General features: G+C 34.7%; 1 protein-coding gene and 1 long non-coding RNA gene across 2 annotated transcripts; both read left to right on the forward strand.

Moving 5' to 3' along the window:
• The first annotated feature begins 857 nt into the window (after positions 1 to 857).
• On the forward strand, positions 858 to 4,451 carry LOC117113767. Its single transcript, XR_004446247.1, has 4 exons — positions 858 to 953; positions 2,521 to 2,640; positions 4,137 to 4,221; positions 4,363 to 4,451. It is a non-coding gene; the product is annotated as an uncharacterized LOC117113767 (long non-coding RNA).
• Positions 4,452 to 4,802: 351 nt separating this feature from the next.
• On the forward strand, positions 4,803 to 13,803 carry LOC117113771. Its single transcript, XM_033257206.1, has 8 exons — positions 4,803 to 4,951; positions 7,977 to 8,045; positions 9,100 to 9,174; positions 9,461 to 9,538; positions 9,670 to 9,807; positions 10,568 to 10,684; positions 11,084 to 11,134; positions 12,725 to 13,803. The coding sequence occupies exons 2-8, from the start codon at positions 8,028 to 8,030 to the stop codon at positions 12,818 to 12,820; spliced, it is 573 nt and encodes a 190-aa protein (XP_033113097.1). The 5' UTR covers positions 4,803 to 4,951; positions 7,977 to 8,027; the 3' UTR covers positions 12,821 to 13,803.
• The last annotated feature ends 10,690 nt before the right edge of the window (positions 13,804 to 24,493 follow it).

Here is a 24,493-nt window from a genome sequence, read left to right on the forward strand (position 1 = left end):
TCAACTCATGAAAATATTCTTTCCATTGCACCTGTCTCTTATACACATCTAGATGTGTATAAGAGACAGCCCTACAATACCATACAGTGATGATTAACTGAAAATATGAAGTTTTCCTGAAATGACATAATAGCTATTTTGTAATTTTTTAGTCATTTAAAAAATGTTAATGTAGTTTAACTATTTTTTTTATTCCCTTACGCTATTGCAGCATTTGGTGCCATTTTGCATTTTGGTCTTGAGGTCAGGGTTCAAACCGTGCTGTTAATTTTGCTTATGTCCTTGGGCAAGACACTTTACTTCTGTTTGTCTCTCTCAACACATGAGGACAAATGGGTACTTGGTAGGGTGGGAAATAGTGCATTTTATGTATTGGACTCGGCACCATACGGAAGCAGTGACAAAGCGTACTTGCTGGGAAGGTTGGCCTTTGTGCCTGTTGCCACTCCATGAATCCAATTATTAAGGGTAATAACGCAACATCAGAACATTAATATTAAACAACTATTGCCAACTTGGTTAACTTGGCTCAGTATGTGTAGTATTGCTGGCTAGCACATGTTGCCCTTTAAAGCCCCAAACCATTGCATATTGCATACTTGAAGCTACATACACGGGAAGAAAAATTTTGATAGATTTTATCTATGTCCAGTGTTATAGGTATGGTGGTTGGCACTGGATGGTGGTATCCACCACTGCAAAATTCCACCAGCATTTAGGCCAGCACAGAATTGAAAGAGAGAACATTTGGGAAATGAAGAAATCCAAAAAATGCTACTATATATGTTTAATTAATATTTTGTTAAAGATAAAATAATTTCCCTTTATGAAAAAAAAAAAAAAAATTTTATTCACAATTTTGTATTGTTTTGTTTAGGAAATGGCCTCAACCAGTGTTTTTGAAACAACCCCTCCAGGAAAATGAACTCAACTTCCAAGTGTGGGATCCTAGGGTATGTGCAGAAAATTTGTACTTAAAACCTTTCATTTTCACAGCCCTTAAGTAAATGTTGTTTTAAATAAATAGAAATTAAAATAAGCCAATTCTTACTTTGAACTGCACATGTCCGTATCAAGTCAATCGACATAAAGAAACATACACGCAAAGTAGGTTTATGTTGATTGATTTCGATTGACCATGGATACGGGCATGCGCAGTTCAGACCTCGGATTGGCTTATTGAAAAAAAGGCAATTGGGCAGGTATTGTTCACCTTTTATCAAGGGCTTAGTCAGCGAGCCGTATGGCCGTCATCTGGACAGCCACTTTACCATGACGGCTTGGACGGCTTGGCCTACTCAGCTCGGCCTAGCCTAGTTGGGTCTTTTCTACTCCATATTTTGGACAGCCTATTTCGTTTTTCTGGCTAAACCCCTGCCTCTTATTTACTTGATACAAGAGCTGTGGATAATCACCAAACAGGACATTTGCCTGTGCCGACTACTAGGTATTATAACATTTACCATACTCAATTTAATGGGATATAAAATGTATTATTAGGAGGAAACAAGGTAGGTGAGTTGATAGATGAGTACTGTAAATAGGAAGATATGCTGTACATGCAATGAGTATGGTATGAAATTTACTCTTCATAAAATAATAATCAAAAATAAATGATGCTTAACTTACAACCTCAAGGTCCTGGGTTGAAGGTTTCAACTCACTCATTAAAATCAGCTCTATCTATCTGTAATCATTTATACCGTGCTATTTCCAACAGATTCATAGTGCTGAGTGTCAAATTCAATGTAAAAACAAAAGTACTAAACTAAACAAGTACTGTTCCTGAAACTAAACATAGTTGGCTGGGCTCACTCTAACATATTTTTTTGTTTAGCCAATTGGCTAAAGTCAATTTTTTTTTTTTTTCTTTAGTCAAAATTTGACGAAAATTGTTAAATATCATTAGCCAAAACTTGCTGACAGGACATGGTGTCCAACATGTTTGACAGTGGAGTCCGAACCAAGGGGCTGACTAGAGTCACGCCAGGGCGGATCCAGAGATGTACGAGGGGGAGGGGAAGGCAATCGAGGCAACACTACTCTAGGGGTCCTACAGTATTTTTCTCTCCCAAAGATGTCTTTTTTTTTGCCAATCCAAAATAGTTTTTGCCCATGGCGATTTGGTGATCGGTTAGCGTGAGTCCAGCTTGGCCGTAGATTCCGAGGAGCTCATTTGTTCAGCTGGTAGTTTTCTTGCTGATTAGTGACAATAACCCTCCCCCCCCCCCCCCCCCCCCCCCCACTAAGCTCATAGAGAGTGTTACATGTATAAAGAAAGTATCATTCTATCCTGTGAGTATTGAGTGTACCTGCTGAAAGGAATAAAACTCTTTACAGTTGTTTTGTTTTCTTTAGTAATTGGACATCACAAGTTTGTAAATGTACATTTTCTTCGACTGTGGGTGCTCATTCTTTTGCTTCACTGGTTTCTACTTTGTTTTTCTGTATATGATTTATGTAAACAATTATTTGATGCAATAAAGTGAATAAAGGAATTTGATTTTTTTTTGTCAACAGATCAATGTGACAGATCGTTTTCATTTGATGCCGATCATAACCCCAGCATACCCCCAACAGAACTCCACATACAATGTGACCCAATCCACTAGACGGTCATGGAACAAGAACTTAAGAAGAGTAAGTCTGAACTGTGTGTGCCATGTCATGTTTTAGAGATAGAAAGAATTGTTTTATTGATACACAGATGAAAAGATGCATCTAATATGAATTTTTATAACACACCTAAATAAATCCCAGTCATTTGATTGGTTGATTTCATGCCATGTGACATTTTTTATTTTCCCCATTCCATCACTCATCATGAAAATTTTGTTCCACTTTGCATTTTTTTTCCAGCCGTATTGTCCATTGCGTGTTGCCTATGGATACGAAATGACTTCAACCTAATACAATTTTTTCTGACTTTTCTGGAAGGTTAAATCCATAAAATGATGTCACGTCACCTATAACTATAAGCCTACTTCTTGCTGTACTTGTCTTAGCGGTGTGCAATGTATCAGAAATTTTGTTTATACAGGGAGTTGTTATAATTTACAGTATTTAAAGTATTTTAATAGCGTAGATGATACCTTAAAAACTAGCTCAAGTTTGCACAAAATCTATGCGGAATTTGGCCCTTATTTTCCGAAATGCCCAGATGGATTTCTAGCCCAGGCTATAGGCCTAGGCTAGGGCCAAAATTTTGCGCAGAGGATAGGCCCAGGCTAGATTCAAACTTTTATAGTGGGACACTTGCTTGGAAGATGATCAAATGGCAAGGATCTATTTAGGTGTGTTATAAAACAGATAATGAATGTTTTGTATTCGTGCTATGGAAAGAATATTTTCATGATTTGAAAGATAGACTGTTCCATTCAACTCGGCTTCGACTCTTTGAATGAAACAGTCAATCTTTCAACTCATGAAAATATTCTTTCCATTGCACTCATAAATATTCATTATTTGTATAATATTTCCTCTTTTAAGCTCTTTCCACACTATGAAATTGTATGTGACAACTGTGTGAAGTGCACATATATGGGCATGATGATATCATATTACATCCATATATGGGCATGATGATGTCATATTTCATCCATATATGGGCATGACGATGTCATATTACATCCATATATGGGAATATCACATTTATTTGTAACCAAAATTTTCGTAGTCTGCATAGATGAAAGTTGACATGGAATTGTTTTTATAGCTACTGTTTTTGAATCTGTAATCAGTATGGGATTTGTGCACACAGTACATATAGTAATAATTGTTGTATTATAATTTTATTGATAAGATTTTGTGTTCTGTGCTCTTATTATTTTCTTATTGATGTCATTCTGCCAATTTAAAAGCTGTAAATTGAAATGAAATTTTATCAACTCAATGTGTAATATTAATAATGTTATAAGGTTATTATTTTGTTTATAGATATTTTTAACATTTGTTCCATATAAAATGGTCATTTTGTACCTGAATAAATAGTGGAACACTGTGTACAAGTTATAACTTAAAAAATAACTTTTAAAAAATAGCTACATGATTGATTACAGTTAATACTTTTTCTTTGTGGAAAGTTATATTTTTAGATAAATATGTTTGTGATAATTATTGCAATTCCATTATTCCAGGTTTGGAGGTAACAGAGGAAATCGTTAAAGGAAAGTTGCCCTGGGATAAATTGTTTGAGCCTACTAACTTTTTCCATCAGTACAAGTAAGTATTTTTATTTATTTCATTTTTCATTTTTGTTTAATTATTAAAAATAAAATTAAGTGAAAAATGGTGTAGATGCTTGATTTAACACTTCAGTGTACTTTCCTCAGTATAAATACTGGTATTTGTTTTGTTTTGCAGACATTACATTGTATTGAGTGCAAGTGCAGGCTCAGAAAAAGATCATTTAAAATGGTAAGAAAATCAGCCATTTATTTGTTTATACTCCCCTCTAATAATTTTTTTTTTTTGTTCTCAATGTAATAAACACTGGGAATATGGGCTGGGTCCCTTGCGGACCCACGGCAAGCGCAGTGCAGCGCCACTTCATTTAAACTAAACATACAAAGGATACACAGGTCCTTAAATTGCCTAACTCTCCTGAAAGGGTTATTCGAGGAGCTGAACGTTTATAAAAGACCCGAATTCAGTACTCGGCTGCAGAGCCAGGTCTCGAACCTTGGCCCTGACGTGCAAGAGGCAAGAACCATACCAATCAGCCAAACGCTCAGCTCCTTATGTTGACTTCACAACCTGTCTCTTATACACATCTAGATGTGTATAAGAGACAGGTGTTGAAGTGAATGCCGACTCAAATGCCTCTACGAGTGTTTCTACTCCTGAATTTGAAAATTCAGAAATAGGTGTTGTTTCAAGTAGTTCTTCTCTTGAAGCTGAGGTTGAAAGCAAGGATCCAAGCCTTGAAATTCCAAATCATGACCAAAATGAGGTAAATACAATTTATTTTTAGTGTATTCGAAAAAGGTATAATAATGATAAAGGTAGCATGACTTTCTGTTGAATATTGCTGAATAAAATCTTATTGTCTTGATGTGTAAAATGAAATTATGTGATTAATTACTTTTAAATGATTTTCACAGCTTTTTTATTTCAAATTTTTACCATTTCAACTGTTTTTATGATGTATATATTCCGAGCAAAGAATTTCCTTTTAAAGGATGAAATAAAGCGAGCAAAGGGTCATATATTAAGTCCACCCATCATCTCTGACTGATACAGTGTCTGTTTTTGATAAAAAATCAAACAAATAAATTTTGATACAGACGAGATTGATAATAAAGGAACAATTTATGAATGAGTTAAAGACCCAGTGTCTGCAAATTTCCTCAAAAATGACATTTTTATGGAAAATATGCATATCCATTACTTTAATTTTCATAAACCAGTCATTTTTTCGTCATAAATACATGTTTTACGATTGATGATAAAAAAAAGGAGAAATAATGCGCCTGCGAAGCGACTGTCTCAGCTATGCTGTGCTTCGACGAGAGGCCTAGCTTAGATCGGATCCGCTGTGCTTTGACATTAGGCCTAGCTTAGATTGGATCCGCTGTGCTTCGACGATAGGCCTAGCTTAGATTGGATCCGTTTAAAAGCTACTGACATGTAAACAAACATAGTGCGGCTGGCTGGCCGGGTAATCGCTCCATAACTTCAGAGTATAGTATCAAGTTCTGGACAATAATTTCAATGTTGTAAGTATTGATTATGCTCTTCTATAATTGTAAATACATTTATGTGGTATTTGTGGTATACTAGCCTCGATGATAACAAGTCTTTTTTTTATGCAAGTATATCCTGTGCGTGTGTGTGTGACAAAGGCATAGTAGGGCTAGGCCTCAGCTTACACTACTACAGTACGTACCCATTAGCTCACCCCGCCCTCGATAAACTAACGTTAGGGTTATCTCACTATATTAATTGGATTAACACATTATCAAGGATAAGTACTGAGTGTTTAACACTGGTGTCCTTGGATTCAATTATAGGTAAACGGATTAGTTGCCCTTTTTATGAGGTTTTAATTGTTGTTTACCGCCGAAAGTGCGGTATTCTAACGTTAGTTTATGGAGGGCTGGTCGGCCTAATGCTTTGCTGGACGAGCTCGGCCAAGGTTGTTTAGGAATTTTTGTGTGGGTTGTGGCCTGCCAACACTCGTGCTTATAGATTTTACCAAATTTAAAATGTACTGCTATTTGGGCAGATGGATGGACAAACATAAAAACAAAAACAAAAACAAGAAAATAGTATACCAATCATGTAGGTAGGCCCATCTTCAGGTGTTGTGGATTTAGTAAACACATGTGTGTATGCATGGGGTATAAACAAATTCTGTAAATACATGGCACTGTACATTATGCATATGCAATGTAGGCAAAGATTATTGATGTTGGAAATTCTTTTTACTGTCAATACCCCATCTTTAAACTAAATAACTATATTTACAATGTGTGTACTGTAATATATGCTTTATGAATAAGAGACAAGATTCAGTATATATTTTCAGTTCATATTTTATAATATTGTATAAACTTTTAACATACAATTCAGTGCATAGAAGTTACAAGAATATTGATACTTTTTAATTTCAGACAATGGCAGTCTACTGTACGTTTTTTGATGAGATGCAGCTGTCATTTTCCAGAACCATGAAGCAGGATTTTCGACAGCTTGCAGAATTGGAACCAGAAGAGCTGAATAATCAAACCGCCATCACAGCTACCGTCCATTTACTTATTAGAGGCACCAGTATCTGATTAGGGGGATAGATGGATTATTCCCTCATATTGCGTTTAGAGGATTCGGGATGAATTTCCGTCTCCAACAGGTACATATTAAGGGTTTGATCTTAATGTATAATAAAGCTATATAGTGTAACATTGATATTATTTAACAATCAAGTATTGTGCGTGCACATATCGTGAAATCTACTTCTTCTAGTCATGTATCAGTTGTGCGCGTTTGCACTTGCCATAGCTAACTTAAAGTGAGGTGCATATTATATAATATTGTTAATAACCAGTAGTAATAGTTTTACAGTGATTACGTCTTGACTGTTTTTACAACAGTTTTATAACAGTTTAGTTCAGGTTTTGTTCAGAGCTGGACACGAGTGCCAGTTCGTTGTTTGCTACTGAATAAATCATCAACTAATCAGTTATATTTTGTTTACATTACTTTGTTGATGTCCTTTTGTATTATACATTCTTTGTTGACGGAGGTGCTGTAGTGTGTGTTGTATAGGCCTAAGCTTATAATGTATGACATAGATATGTGCTTAGTTCGCTTATCAATCATCCCAGCTAAGTTTCTTTTTATATAGGCCTAGGGCCTATCCCGCCCTACTAACTAAGCTAGGCCAGAATGAGAAGACCTACCAGAAATCCATAACTATCAGCCAGCATGGATTCGCCGCCTTTTCTTTCTTTCTGGTGGTAGTGGTATGCCTTCGGATACCATCAGTTATCTCGTCGTTGACTTTTTCTTCTTTTCCTAACAGAATCTGTAAAGAGTCATTCGAGGACGACCTCGCTTCAAGCTAGCTTTCGCTTTGCTACATCTTGCAACCGATACGGCTAGGCCTATATCCCATGTGTTTAAAACGTTGCATGTAAAGCATGGGGGATTTCCGGATTTCCTCATACAAATAGAGGCGCATAACCAGAATTCAACAGAAATTATCAATCCGCGAGTGATGCATGATGGGATTTATAGCGGGATTTGTCTCTTTTTACCTGTTTATAGGCTAATACACTGTATTGAAGTACCAAGTATATGTTTTGTGTATAGTAAATTACCCAACAACGGTAGAATAGGAAAAATTAACTCATTGAAAATTTGCAGACACTGGGTCTTTAAGATCGTCTGCTTATAGAATTTTACTTTTAATATGAAATGTAGACCCACAAAATGAAACTCTTTCAATAATTAAAGGCTCTTACTTTTTTTTCCAGAAAAATGGAACAGAAGTGTCCACATCAAATGTTAATGTAGACGACCAACCAATGGCCAGTAACAAATCTGTAAGTAACCGCTATATGCAACATTTTTTTTTTTTATAATTGCAGCATATTCGGAGAGGCTGTCTGGCAAGATCTTAGACATGTTTTTTAGAAGTCACAATAAGTGGGTTGCATATTAATGTTAATATATGATCGATTACTTACATTTGTGTCACTTGTCATTTCGATTTTTTTTTTTACTTGGCCTTAAAAATAAATCATCTGTGGATGTGGTTTGGCACAGTGGGAAGGGTTTGGTTTCCCAACCTTGAGGTCGGGGTTTCAATCCAATCGCTGTGCATTCCACTTGTGTCCTTGGGCAAGGCACTGTATCTGCATTGCTTCTCTCCACCCAGGAGTATAAATGGGTAGCTGGTAGGGTTTAATGCCAAAATGCACTGATGTAACTGCTGCAACATTATGGAATATTCAATGTTCCATAGTCGTTTAATCTAATGAACGGGGGTAATAATGCGAAGCGCTTAAGCACTATATAAGTCTAACTTATTATTATTATATTATGTAGCAACACAACTTGTGTAATTGCTAGTTTTAATCATAATTCCAATCTCAATGTATATTGATTATATATGTTGGTCAAATTTTATCAGTTTTTTTGGTGTAATCGTACAGACGATGCTAACTGGTAGTTAGCGAAACTGTTTACACCAAGAAAAGTAAGCATACTGTTTTTACTTTAAGGGAATTATACAAAAGTCCATATCTGATTTTGATATGATTTCTTTGTTTTGCATTGTATGTAAAACATGTACAAAATTTTGGCATCGGAATATATACTGTATAAACGGTATAAAATGCAGATGGACAAATACAAATACTAATAGTATTAGTTGGAATACTATTTATATTATTTTTTTAAAGTAAGTGATTGGAACAAGTAGGGTTAATTCATGAATAATGTTTTATATTTACAGTACGATGGTAATTGAGAAAGACCGTTTCAACACCATGGGTGTGACTTTGATTTTGATGAGGTTTGCATTTTATGACACTATTACCAGTGAGTTTTTGTTAATACAGGTTAAAACCTTTAGTATTTGTTTCACTTTTGTAGAATGTATCCAAACGACCCCCATCTGATTCACCTGATTCCCTGAGTACATCACCGGCCAAAAAAAGCAAAATAGAGGTAAAGTAAATGTTTGAAACTGGGTAAGTATTTCTAGAATAATTTTGAGCTTCAAATACTTGTTAATCCTGATTAATATTTTACATTTACAGTATGGTTGTAATTCAGAATGAGAATTTACAGTTACTATAGTAGAACAGAAATCTTGAACCTTAATAGGTCTTGTTTTGTTTTTGTTTAGGGCTACATTTTATGAATAAGTACTCCTGTGTTTCGGTTTCAGTTAATATATTGTATACACTCAGAAACAGGCTAAACTCTTTATTATTTGATTTACTTTTTGTAGGAAGCATCAAAGCGACCCACATCTGATTCATCACTTGATTCACTGAGTACATCTCCTGCCAAAAAAAGCAAAATAGAGGTCATTGTTTTCTTTTTGTTGTCTTTGATGAGGTCTACATTTTATGACTAGTAGTGGGTATAATTGTGGGTTTGTGTACCATCACCTATAATACAGACTAAAACCTTGGATATTTGATTTTTCTTTTCCAGCTACCAAAGCGGCCTCCATCTGATTCACTGACTACATCACCTGCTAAAGTGAGCAAACTAGAGGATGATACTGCAGTATCAAGTACACTTAAACCAGGAAACTCACAGGAAAGTACCAGTGATGCATCAAAATTGCAGGTATGTTGTTCGACAACATCAAAGTTACAAATTTTGAGCAGAGGCGATTCAAATCGGTAAATATCATGGTAGTATATACGGAAGGTCAACAAGGTTGCTTAGGTCTCATGATGTGGAAGAAAAACAAGGAGAAAAATCTATAGAAAACAACAAACTATATAGATACTGAGATACAAAGTTTTTTTCATTTGATTTCATTTATTTGTCTCAAACAATTAGAATGTACATAAACAGAAACGGCAAAGAACAATCACAAAAGTACAAAAAACAGAGACAGGACACTCCAAAAGTAAAATCAATCACTGTCGAGTGGAGGTCCTTTACAAGAAAAACACAATACATACAATATAAAATTCTTCAGAAAGATAAAAAAATCAAAAGATAAATATTGAAATATAGAAGAATGAGTAAAAATCAATAAAGGAGCAAATTTAATTTAAAATGTATTTGAGATATAAAAATATTCAGATAAGCATTAAAATTTATCTTAAAATATGTAAAAATGTCAAACAAATCATTTAAAATTGCATTGCACTTAAAATATATAAAACAAGATTAATTATAATTGTTAAAAAGAATGAGGTTAAACATTTAAAATTTAAAAGTGCCAATAAGGAGAACAAAAAACAAAACAGAAATGAAGACAAGAACTACACCACTTGCCAACAAGCCTAACACCTACCAGAATTATTATTGCATGTCAACCAGTTTATGTATGTTTAAAAAGTGTTGCAATTTTATGTCTTGCCTTTATCTGCAGAATGGGTTAGAGGATCTTGCCACAGATGTCCAAACCACCTCTGAAGCTGAGAGGGTGACAGTACCAGCCCAACCATCAGATGCTACCAACAATGGTTGTAAGTCCCCAGAACAAGTGGTAAGGGGAGGAAGTTAAATACTCTTTTTTTTATATATTTTATCAATATTTTCTACCTTTTTAAAATCTATAAATGGCAGACAATATTATAACAGACAATATAAGAATGGTATTTAAAGCTAATGACATACTTGAATCCAAATAGTTATTAAGCTCATTATGGACAGTATATCTTTAATCTAAAGGCCTACAATGATTTATTATATATACATTTTAAAGTAAAGTTGAATAATAATATCTTTGTGCCACTTCTAATAATAATTTAGTTTATATTAATAATAATTATATTCTAATAATAATTTAGTTTATATTAATGCTAATTTGTTATTTTAAATCCAACCAAAAGAAAAATATATTCATTATACTGTACAATAATATATAACTATTGTTGCCTTCCAGTCTACCTCTCATCATTCTAGTCCTGATAGACCAAAAGTTGATATTTCGAAGGTAAGATTGTATGCATATTATCATGTTGAGTACAACTGTAGCTTGGTAGTTGCTAGTTTTTCAATTCCGTGGGCTGGGATTTATCAATTTCAGCTTAGAAAACTGCTTTAATTCAACAAAGGTACAGTGGGCCTAAAACAAACTACTTAAGCTCATTTATCAAACCATCCTAAGCCATGTCTTGGACAATTTCAAATGTAATCATGAATAAAAGCAATTTTTTTGGTTAACCATTTTTTTTTTTACTTGCGTAAAGGAATTTACTTCTACATGAGCAAAAGCTGTCATGATTTACACACACACGCACTGAGAAACCAACATATATTTACTTTTATATACCCCATACATAGAGCCCAGGCATCTGATTGGTTAAAAAGTGGGTAATAACTTCAACCATCATGTAGGTTGAATGATAGTTCATAAATTCCCTAAGAAAAAAAATACACAGTGAATGATAGTACTTTTTTTTCCTTATCGCGAAGTAATCTTGAGGCCCCACATATAAGGTAATTTATTACATGCCAGACGGTAAAGGGGACTGCAACTTCAACTGCAAGAGATTGGCCCTTTCTCCACCTAGGCCTAGGAAGTAGGCCCAGGCCTACTTGTTTGGTAGTCTTTTCATTACTTTTTCTTAGGCCTTGTAGAATCTATGTATCGAGTAGATAAAACAAATATTCACTGCTGTAGATTTGGGAAATATATAAATTTATTTCCCCTGACATGATCTGCCAATAGTTGGCTAGTGCGATTCCATTGAGTCTGCATAGCAATGACTACCTACTCAGATTGTCACAATCGGCAGACAGCGTCGCTTTGTCAAGGGCTCTCACAGAGGATTTATGCTCATGTTCGGATAACACAGTCTGTGCCCAGCTTAGGAATACATCATCGCAGTTATATAATTATCTTACTAGCGAGAAAACATTTCTTTGATCTTTAGTGCATGAAAGAAACATTGATAAAACAATAGAAAATATATGACACTATTTGTCAAAATTTTAGTCCTAATTTTTCTCCACAATGTCTAGTGAAGGTCTATGACCAAGTTCATTTAGCTTTTCAGTGCAGAGTTTTTTGGCTTATCATGCTCGCAAGTGTCCAGACTGGAATGAGATAAATCTAATCTAACCAAAATTACAAATTTAAGCTAATTTGTTTCATTAAGCCAATTTGATAAATCTGGCCCATGGTCCTAGGTTAAAAGACCAAGAATTGAACAATAAATAAACTAATTTACTTTTTCACACATTGCTGCAAAGTTTACAGAAAATTGCAGAGTTCATTCCCTTTTCTTAGTAGGAAGTCACAGAATTGCATATCACCCAATTCAACACACAAGTTTAGAAATAACTTGTTCTAAGGTTATTTTGTTAATGCCTACATAAATCCACATTTATGAAATATATTTCCATCAGTATAATTTTTGTTTCTTTATTGACTGAACATTGCAGTAATTTTCAAATTGATTTATTATTTATGTTATGTTTTATATATTATGTTTGCCTATATTGAGAAATATAGTGAAATATAACTTATATATAACTGGATTATTTCCACATCTGCTGTCTTGTTTCATTGTTTTTACAGAGGGCACAAAGCAGAGAACTAAGTGATATTATGTCCCCGGTTCCTCAACCAATTCCTGTCGTTAAAAACTCTATAAGACTCAACCTCTCCAAATGAAAATGCTAACAAAATTCAAGTCATGTTTCTTGTAAGTAGAAACATGGAAGTGAGCTGTTTTTAATCAGTGATTAACAATTAAAGGGTTATAAATTTGTAATATTTATTGTACCAGGTGGGAGATCACTTTGGTTTTTGAGGTGGGTTGAGGGCGCACTGACATGGTAGCGCTAAAAAGGAGGTTAAATCGTCATTTAATTTAAAGAGGAACCATTAAATTGACAGATGACAAAATTATTGGTGAATATATTTTGATGTAAGCTAATACACCATGTGAAGTGCTGTCATATTTTTTAAAGACAAAGATTTTTACTTTGTAAAGCTCTGTCCAGACTATCAACTTTAATTTGACAAAAACATGTGACATGCCTAAATATGGTCATGATGACATCATATCTTGACCATATATAGTAACACCATGACTATATATAAAACATTTTTTTGTTTAAAGAAAATGTAAAAATTTGGACAGAGTTTTTCTTGGATGCGAAAGTAATTCCACATGTTATGTATCATATTAGCATAGGAGTTTTGCTATATCTAAATAAAGATACTAAATTCGTTTTGGTTCTTGCTTCATGTTGTTTATGTGTTTATGCAATTTCTTTTTGAAACTGGAAGGAAGTGAATAATAAATTCTGACGTTGTTTGTCCTAAGCAGATGCTTGATGAATTTTAAAACAAGTAAAAACATCCAGATATGTAAAATGAATAAATGATTTTAACTCAAACATGTTCTACAAACAATAACACCATGTGTTCTTCAGTCTGTGTCCAGGCAATTCTGTATCAACTCATGGAATTTTGTCTGAATTTTAAATATTTCTGAAACAAACATTGATATTAACATCATTTTCAATTCAAAAATAGAAAATTATATATGTTGGCTTTAAGTTCAATTAAAAATGATTTTTATATAATATATGTATACGATTCAACTGTACAGTTACATGGTATTAATGGGAATTTGTAAAAAAAAAAAACAAAAAAAAAACTGAAACTATAGTATGGCACTTAGTACTAGTCCATAGTTCAAACCAACAATATTAATATCAATTATTGTATATTCATCTAAAAGAAATTGCTGCGAGAAAATTTTAAGTCTAGATTTTGAATACTTTGTCTTGTTTGATTGCAATCAAAAACAAACATTTAAATATTTTAATATGTTTGCTGTACAATAAATTTAAATCTCACCTAGATGCACTTGTTCTTTGCGAGATCATAAACATTACATGTACATTTGTGGGAGCGTCTGGAGCAGTGATTGTGACTCCGACTCAAAATGTTGACATAGGGTTTTCAAACCCACGCTGTGCATTTCGCTTGTGTCCTTAGGCAAGGCACTTTATCTGCGTTTGTCTCCACCCAGGAGTATAAATGGGTACTGGCATATGCTGGGAAGGTAAACAGACTCATTTATGATGGAAGAGTGGTGAACCCCTCTGCATAGCCCGGTCTGGCATAAATGCCAAGAAGAATGAGATGGGCACTCCGACTTTTAAACTTGTAGCTCTGTTGGTAACTTTACTTTCATTTACATTTGAAAGCAGTTATTCTTCCCCATTGTAAAAAGTTACACATAAGATACTACAGTATTTGCACTTTTTCAAAAAGTAGTTCTTATTCTTGAATTTAATGACATTTCTATGAAAAAGGTATGTCATTGGAAAATCGTATGGCCTGCCAAATTCAAATGCTGTAATTTAACTGTGATGTTTGTTTATGAATATAGGTAAGTGATGCCCTTGCATTCACCACCATGTTCAAAGGATATAAGCAAACAGAAACAGTACAGTATGTCCAAAGACTGATGCTGGAACTTGCATTGTGCTTTGTAATAATAATGCAGTGGATCTTAACCATTAAAATGCTTATTCATTTACACAGCATTTTCTTAATTTAGTGATGGTGCACTCAAACATTAAGGATAGACAGGGGCGGATTTAGGGGGGGGCCGGCCCCCCCCCCTTTTGGGAGGTAAAAAAAGGAAAAAAAGAGAGAAAAAGAAAAAAATGATAGCCCAGAATGCCTCAAATGTTATGTTCGGGCGTCTAGAACACAAAAATTTCGCGGGGGCATGCCCCAGACCCCCTACGACAGTGTTGTCCACATCTAGATGTGTATAAGAGACAGTATATATATATATCAAATTCTACGTTTTAAATGTTTATTTTTATGTCCTGATTTTTATTTCTTGTGTTGTTAATTACTATGCCTAAGTTTTAAGTTTTGATTTTTTATATTTGTACACTCCAATGGGAAGCAAATTTCCAATTGTTGATGTAGATGATTGAGGAATTGAATAGGCCTACTAATTAATTGCATGATGTGTAAATGGTGATTTAAAAAGGAGGTAGAACATACAAGTAAAGGGGGATTTCAACATTCAATAAAAGAAAAAGCCATGCTCAGAGGCTACACTATAGTGTTGAGAATGTGTATGGAATTATCTTTGTCTAAATACAGTTTAATTCAGGGGTGGCACCAGCATTTCCCCGACAGGGGCCAAGGTCCCCGATAGGGGGATGCTCCCGAAGAGAACAAAGTAATAATAATAATACAGGCCTAGTAAAAATGAGTTATTTACATTTTGATGACAAATTGGCTTTCCATACAATATCGCTAAAAGTCAAGCGCAAAAGTCAAGTGGCGCAGTGCAAAACTGAAGTTGCGTGGTGCGAACTCAAATGCGTGTGTCGCACTTTAGTTTCGCACTGCGCCACTTGACTTTTGTTCTGCACTTGACTTTTGCGCTGCGCCACTTGTAATTTGTTCTTTTGGCGTTCCATATACAACCGTGTTCCGTGCACGATGTGAACGCAGCGTTCAACAAACGTAGCAACTCACGATTTTTTGTCTGGGCTCCGGACTGGATCTGGGCTTGATGTGAACGTAGCTTAAAGCAAAATTTCGCTAAAAACATTTTTTTTTATATAGAAAAGATGCATATGCATTACGGTACTTCAATTATTATAAATCATGGAAAAATATAGGCATAAATTTTAGTTGAACACGTTCTACATTTTTTTGATACAATTTGATATGTAATATGACGTCATCGTACCCATATTTGGGCACATCACATTTTTTTTTGTCACATAAAATTTTATAATGTAATGTAGACAAAGCTTTAGCCAGTCTGATCAGGTTGCAGCGATCTAGCAGGAGTGGCGCCAGCTGGAGCCGGGGGGGCCAACAGCCCCCCCCCCCCGTCGAGGAGTGCTCCCCCATCCTCCCCGTCGGGGAGAAAAAGCACAATTCGTCGGGGAGAAAAAAAATTATATGTATTTTCTACATATTAGTAGACACTAAAATCGATGAAATAAGCCTTTGAAACCCCTAAATTGTTAAAATTTTCGGGGGCTTCGCTCCCTGGACCACCTTTCGAAACCACGCCCACATTGCTTTTGTCGGAGAAATCTAACCTCTCGTCGGGGGAATCGCCCCCCCCCCAACCGTTGGGCAAATCCTGGCGCCACCCCTGCGATCTAGGCCAGATTGCCGAAACCCACATTGCCAAATCCTATATTGCCGCGTCTACTTTGCCAAAACCAGGTTTGCCAAATATAAAATTTCCAACTCCGAAAATTGTGAATGCTAGTACGAAAAACATTGATTATGTAAATGATTTGTTCACGGTAGTATTATATTGAATTTTAGAATTTAATCAGATTCCATTGAAATGCAAATACTATTAATTTCCGATTCTCGTTTGATCGCTCTAAATCCAGCGGCTAAATCTCGGGATAAGAGTACATAATTAACTAAAACTAGGCTAAACTGGAGACGCCAAACAAAGAAAATATTTACCTGTTTATTCGAATAACACCCATGGGCGTTTATTTCTGAGAAGGGTTTTTGAGGGGGCGTTTATTCAAAGGAGGCGTTTATTTATTTATTGGTGTAAAATAGATACGGGTATACTAAAATAAACCCGTTAATTTCACTGTAAATGTAGAACTAATACACATACCTTCAAAACGTCTTATTGTGTGATCATAAAGACTTACTGATCCCAACCATTAGAAAAATGTATTTCTACTGGAGAACATTTAATAGAATGTGTTGAGAATAATGCTTTCATTAGATTTGCTTACATTCAATTAGGGGGTGTTTATATGAGGAAAAAATAAACTCAGCTTAGCTCTCAGTCAGCTAATCTGGTGTTAGCCACTGTGTGTGCGCTGATGAACAGTGGAGATCTCCTAGGTCCCCGGTCCAATTCCAATTGCTGCCTCTCCTTGTGTTTCAGTTGGAGGGCTGAAATACAAGTTAAAACAGCTCACCGTCTTTTGGATTAGACGTTTAAGCCGTTGGGCCCATGTGCACGTTAAAGAACGCAGTACACTCTTCGGAAAAGAGGAGGGGATTGTCTCCAGGTGTACTGCCCAATCACCACCAGAAGTACCCCACTGGAAATAAGGGCCTTGGTGTTTACACCGGATAATCCATTAATCCAATCCAATCCAAACGCCTCGGGCCATTTCTCCAAGGAGGCGTTTATTCCAAATGAGGCCGGCTCAAGTGGGTGAGTTAATTCAGTGCGGGATGTTATTATACAGTATACCCATGGTATACCGTAAATAAATACAATACAGGCCTACCTTTGTATTGGTGGCACTCACACACTGTGGTGCGGTCTTACAGAGTACACAGAAATATGAAGGAAAATATAACAAGCAAAAGCAAGATAAAACGAATGCTGTTAACTATATAGTGCCATACGCAGCAACAGTTCATGTTAAAATCAAAATGTAATTGCAAAATTCAATGTCTAATTTATCAAAACGTATGCGTAAATTTCTCAAAATGTACATCTAGTTTCTTAAAATAAAGTTCTAATTTTTCAAAACGTAGCTCAGATTTTCCAAAATGTAGTCCTAATTTCTTTAAAATGTAATTCAAATTCAAAACGTTTCTGACTTGATCAAACGCCCTCTCCAAATTCTGTTCCAGTTTTGATTTACATTTCGCATGTCTTGTGTTGTTGTAAAATGTATTTCAAACCAGTTATGCTTGGCTGGTTTTTATTTACGTTTTGGAACAGAATTTGGAGAGGGCGTTTGATCAAGTCAGACCTACGTTTTGAATTTGAATTACATTTTAAAGAAATTAGAACTACATTTTGGAAAATTTGAACTACGTTTTGAAAAATTAGACATTCAATTTTGCAATTACATTTTGATTTTAGAATGGACTTTTGCTGCGTATGACACCCCATAGTTAACTGCTGACAACAGAAGTTAGTAAGTTATTGAAAAAAAACAGAAAAAAAATATATGTACATCCCCTCCCTAAATCTGCCATTGAGTGGAACAAACAAGAATGAGTTGAAAATTATTTATTTTATTTATTTATTTATTTAGCATCCATTCAAATACAAGACACATGATGATGGTCTGAAACCCGACTGAAAATAATAAGAGATTTTATTTTTTAGTGAAGTAGGCCATCAGTACTATAGCTGGTCATGTATTAAACACTCTCAGTTTTATTTTCTCTATTATCTTTGCTGAAAGTGTTTTGAAAATTTTATTGCTGTGGATCATTTTTCTCATGTTGCTACTCACAGCCGAGTTACAGGCGCGCAGCTCAGACGCAGTGAAACCATGCGCACTGTGCGCGCATTCACTACGCGGATTGCAACTGCTATTCAATTCTGTAATCTTTAAACTTTCGGGAGCACTTGACATGATCGAACCAAATGCAGTAAAAATGTCTAAACATAAGCCTGTCGACATTAATTACTGTACGACAAGAGGTTTTTGCAAAATTCCTGGAGTGGATTCGGCATTGGCGAAAGAAATCGTAAAGTATCGACACAAAATCGGCTGTTTTGACATCGTCGAACAACTCCTACTCGTAAATGGCCTGACACCCAAAACGTACAAGAATATGATGCGGCACGTGTATGTAGGGCCAAAACTAAATTCATCTAGGCCTACAACCAGATCCACGCATAGCTCAAGCCCTAAACACTACAAACAAAATTTGAAGAAAAAGAGCTGGGCAGTAGAAAGAAAATCATTTGGTAAGGCTAGTTCAAAACCCAGCAGTAAACCCAGATGCTTAAGCGAAACGTCCAGTAGGCCTAGGCCTTCTAGAATGACAACGAGAAGTAGTACAATATCTAGGCTTAGGCCTAGACCTAAGATAGTTAGGCCTAAACATGTGCCAAAGTCAAAAACGAAGAAGACGCCTTATGCATCCATACACCTATCGCCAGACAATCTTTCCGAATTAGGATTAAAAACAAAGCTAGTTATGGATGATAAGATATTGCACTCTCGAACAATGAATGCAAAACAAGACACCTTAAAAAATGTTAAGAAAAATAGGAAAATGATAAATAAACGGCCTACAAGGAATAATACAATTGGAAGTATGAAAGAAACGAAAGGTGGATTTTATCAAAACAATTCATTGCGATCCCGATATAAAGGAGTCTCAGAAACAAAGAAACAATCCATTAAAGCTCCAGCAAAACGTAATAAAAGGATCAACGAAACGTTAAAGACGCCTGTCATGAATTTTTATATATCACCAGGGCAGCAGTCACCTTACTACACTCCATCAACCCTGCCATTAGAATATGGAAACGACACAACTGGCTTCAAGCAAGCGGTTAAAGAAAATATAAACTCTGGCATAAAAAGACAAGGAGACCAGGTTACATCCCAGCTACCTTCAACATTCTTATCGGGTGTAACATCAGGAGACCCTGATGTTGCACAGACCATGTCTAATACAACACCTAGGTCAACCCAGACACCAATGCCACGTCCTAATAGCAACCTGCATGACACAGTAAGTTCAGATGGTGAATGGTCTTTATTCATGACACCTTTAATTTCCTCAACACCTAAACGTTCACGAGGAATGCGCAAAGGACCAAATTTTTGCATAGCAGATGATAACAGTTATCCAATAGCAAATACATCTAAGAATTTATCGCGTCATCATGATGGGATTATAATGGATAATGAGCATCAAGGAAATGCTCACAGAATCTACAAGAAAAACCGATATGCCATCAAGCAGTGGTTGAGAGGTATAGCACCGTATGTTTTCAGTGACAATGATGAATTACCAGGGAAAACAAATTGTAAATCGGTCAGAGTTGAAAACAAAAGTGAAAAGTTTGATGATGTTGCGGCACGAAATGCATTCCTGAGTACATCATGCCCATGCTCACAGAGAATCCGAAGAAAAAGAAACATTAAAGCAAAGAAGCGAATCAAAGAAAGACGAAGGAGTGAAGAAGATAGGAAAGATCATTATACCACATGGCGTTGCACTTTGATGTGATTAGCCTTACTCATAACGAAATGCATGCACAATAAATTTTATTAACGTAATTCATAATAAATTTTAATTCAATAAAGTCATTGTCTAGTTGCAATTACATTTTTGTCAAGAAACGGACACACCACAACACCCTGTCTTAATTACTTTATTGTGTAGAATTATATCACAGTCAGACTTAGGATATTCTAGTTATAAAATCTAACTGTTATGGGCATATTTGACTAGCCTTTTATAGTACAGTTTGCCCTCCAATTCGAGACCACTTGGGACCTGAAAATTTGGGGTGATCTCGGGTTCTGTCTCAAATTAGAATATTACAAGTAGCTTTGCGTTAAAAGATTGAATATTGTAATTTGGTTCTTGGGTCTTGAATTGGAGGGTGCACTCAATCAAAATCTTTATTCACGAAATATATGATATACAACGTAAAAGCTCGTTCACCAATGGTGTTCTTCCACGAGTCTTTGATGAAATAAAAGAAATATATATATCAATACAAAATATAAATCTAAATATCATATACAAAAGGTTCATCATACACCTTATAGAATTTCTAAATAAAAACAATTATAAAAAATACATCACTTAGGGTACCTGTTTAAAATGTTTTTAATTTCTTTTTTTAATACATTGAGAGATAGTGGCAGCTCATTAAAATCAATATTGTACTTATTGCTGTACGCTGAAGAATATTGTACTTATTGCTACACCGAAGAAGCGTACATATGCTTTTCGTCGTATGCATCCATTATTGACAATTCGGAAAAAAAATATAGCTCACAGAAACTAAAAGCAATAGGCCTACCTAGGGCGTGGTATGAAGCATAGAAATCGGCTATGATGAAATCAACCCAGCCAGCAGAATAATAAATATAAAACAAAAAATTTTAAAAAAATTGAATAAAAATAAATAATATAAAATATAAAAAAAATTAAAATGATGATGATAAAAACAACAACCACAACAACAACAACAAAAGTTAAAGAAAGTCTATATGGTAGGCCTAGGCATACATCAAATTATATATCGCACTATAAAACCAATTTACACTTTGTAGTGCATCTTTTTACTCGGCGTGTCCCAAGATAGGCTTCATATAATGCGAGCAGTTCTGTTTTGTACAGTTTGTATTTTTTTTATAGAAAGCTCGAGCCACAATTACCCCAGAATACACTACAAACAGTTAAATGAGGAATAATAATAGCATTTCCCATATTTCTTAATACATTATTTTGGAAGATGTACAGTATCTACATCTTACAAGCATACTTAAACCTTTGAGAGCCTTATCACGTGTATATTCAATATGGTATTTCCAGCTTAATGCTTCATCAAGTTTTACACCCAGACGTTTGCTGAGCATACTTTAGGAAGTTGAACATTATTTATGTTGACTGAACATTCTCTGTTTTAAATTTTTGGAAGTTTTTAACTTGATCCTATCAACATGAATTCTGATTTTGGGATTTTAAGACTTAGTTTATTATTTTTCAGTCAATCATCAATGTAAGTTATGGTTTATATTTATACGTAGACTACACCCTTTGCTTAACAATGAGCTCAGAGCTTCAAAAGAGCTTTCTTTGTTTTTGTAGGTATCTTTGATCATTAGAGTAAGAATGCTTTGATCTTTTGTTTAAATCACTGCTATGTCTGTCTTAATGTTTTGATTGGTTAAACACTTTTGGTACTAGTGCATATAAGCTTGCTAATATGGATAATTTTTTCATTCCTGATGATGACATAATTAATGTCGAAATATTGAATCCCAAAACGATGGCGTGTACTTCAATACTTGGAGTATGTATTATACTTTCTTAAGTTATGGTTTATTGTTTGAAACTTTCATTCTCATTTTCGGATGCATCGTCGCATACATACTAAGTTTACATTTTCTAACAACGTGTGGCATATATATAGTACATATAGTCTCAATTTAATTAGATCTGATGGTTTACCGTATCAAATGTTTTTTTTTTAAATCAAGCATACACAGACCGCCATCCTGCCCTCATCGATATAATTATACTGATTACAGTATATCAGTACCGTTGGCAAGTGCTGTGGGTGTGGAGTACGATGGGCGAAAACCTGATTGATTTTCATAATTTTCATATTATTAAGTTAACATTTAAGTGCATACAATTGATCAAATACAGTACGTTCTATTATTTTTGAAATTATAGGTAAAGATTTGTCTACACTGTCAAATTTCATCAAAAAAGCGTCACATAAAATGTGATGGAAAATGTTCAACTTCTTTTTATACAATTTGATAGTATGTGATATGACGTCATCGTACCTATATATGGGCACATCACAATTTTTTGTCACATGAAATTTATTAGTATAGAAAAACTTAATATAGAAATAGGACGATAGTTACTTTGGTTCGAATTATCACCATAAAACAGCATGTGTGAACGAATGAATTATAATTGCGTACCGGTAATGATTGGAGCAAGTCGTGTGAAAACAATTTTGAAAATGTATGGGAGTAAATTGTCAACACCAGTTGCTTTATTTGTTCTGAGATTACTCAGATATTTAAAGACAAATTCACATGACACAAGTTCAAAATTAAATACTTCTTCTGTAAGGGGTTTTCTTTTATTAATCAATGATACTTTTGGGCTTATCTTTACCGGCTGCAATTTTGGGACCAATATTTAAACATAACTAAATCTGATCTTTAAAAAAAAACTCATTTTTTGTTTAATGGTTTATATTATGATCAAGTGGATGGGGTATCAATGGGGTCCCCTCTAGCCCCAGTGCTTGCAAACCTATTCATGGGGCACCATGAAAAGATCTGGCTTGATCAATATCATGGACTTAATGTGCTATTCTATCAACGGTACGTTGACGATATTTTTTGCCTATTTAATTCAGAAACTGAGGCTAATTCATTTTTTAAATATTTAAACTCGCGTCATAACAACATAGAATTCACTTTGGAAACTGAAGTGGAAAACAAACTTCCCTTCCTTGATGTTCTAGTTTCAAAATCTAATAACGGATCCACCCAAACCAATGTATATCGAAAAAACACTTTCACAGGATTACTCACAAATTTTTTTTTTTTTTTTTTTTTGCTCTTTTCCATACAAAATTTCATTGATTCGTACTTTAGTTGACAGAACTTAGGGCCTATAAGATCAACAATAATTGGCTAGGTTTTCATAGTGACCTGAAGGCTTTAATTGTTATCCTTAGAAAAAATATGTTTCCAATGCATTTAATTGACAAAATTATATCTAGATATCTTGTTTTTATTCACTCCAATAACAAAGAAACGAACGAAAAATCGAATATCCGTTATTTTAAGTTGCCTTACACTGGTCAATTTTCTAAAGTTATTTTACATAAGATAAATGCTTTAACGAAACAGTTTTGTAATGATTTAAATATCAAATTAGTTTTTTCTTCATTTAAAATTAGAAATATGTTTTCTGTGAAAGATCCTGTCCCTAGTGGTCTACGTTCTAACGTTGTATATAAATTCACGTGCGCAGGCTGTAATGCCTGTTATAGGCGAAAATGGCCGACACAACGCGCGTTAACGAACACATGACCATGAAAGCGGGTTTGAATATGAACTAAAATATAACCCTTCTATTAACACTCACACTAACAAGAAGAAAAGAAAAAAGAACGTTATTTGGTTTAATCCACCCTACAGTAGTAATGTAAAAACTAGAATTGGCCACGTATTCCTTAGAATTATAGATGATTGTTTTCCACAAAATCATGTATTAAGAAAGATTTTTAATAGGAACACATGTCAGATGTGTATAAGAGACAGATATAGGATCTATAATCTCTGCCCATAATAAAACCATACTAAAAAATGACAAGGCAGAAGACAACTGCAAGCTATGCAATTGCCGAAACCATAATGAATGCCCACTATCTGGGAAATGTCTAAGTAGCAGCGTAGTTTACCAAGCTACAATTAGTAGGGACGACAATAATGAAGTTGAAACATACATTGGTCTTACGGAAAATACATTTAAAAGTAGATACAACGGGCATACATGCTCATTCCGTAATGATAAATACAAGAATAACACTACACTCAGCCAATATGTTTGGAAGCTTAAAGAAGATAACATAGAGTACAAAATTAAATGGCGTATATTATCTAAATGTAAATCATATTCTAACTCTACCAAACGATGCAACCTTTGTATACAAGAGAAGTATTTCATTATATGCCAACCCGAAATTTGTACTCTAAATCAAAGGAACGAATTATTCAGTTCATGTAGACATAGACGCAAGTTCTTGTTAAGATATAATACTTAATCCTGTAGGCTTTCTTTTATCCATCTAAACAATAGAGACTTAATCACTTGGTA

Source organism: Anneissia japonica, unplaced genomic scaffold (genome assembly GCF_011630105.1).
Source record: "Anneissia japonica isolate Jap-2015-1 unplaced genomic scaffold, ASM1163010v1 scaffold287874_len187830_cov192, whole genome shotgun sequence".
Classification (NCBI taxonomy): Eukaryota; Metazoa; Echinodermata; class Crinoidea; order Comatulida; family Comatulidae; genus Anneissia; species Anneissia japonica.

What these genes read in the sequence shown, in the direction of transcription:
- LOC117113771 (XM_033257206.1), top strand. An exon ending in GTGATGCATCAAAATTGCAG is followed by an intron (nt 9,808 to 10,567) that starts GTATGTTGTTCG and finishes CTTTATCTGCAG; the next exon opens with AATGGGTTAGAGGATCTTGC. An exon ending in CAAAAGTTGATATTTCGAAG is followed by an intron (nt 11,135 to 12,724) that starts GTAAGATTGTAT and finishes TTGTTTTTACAG; the next exon opens with AGGGCACAAAGCAGAGAACT.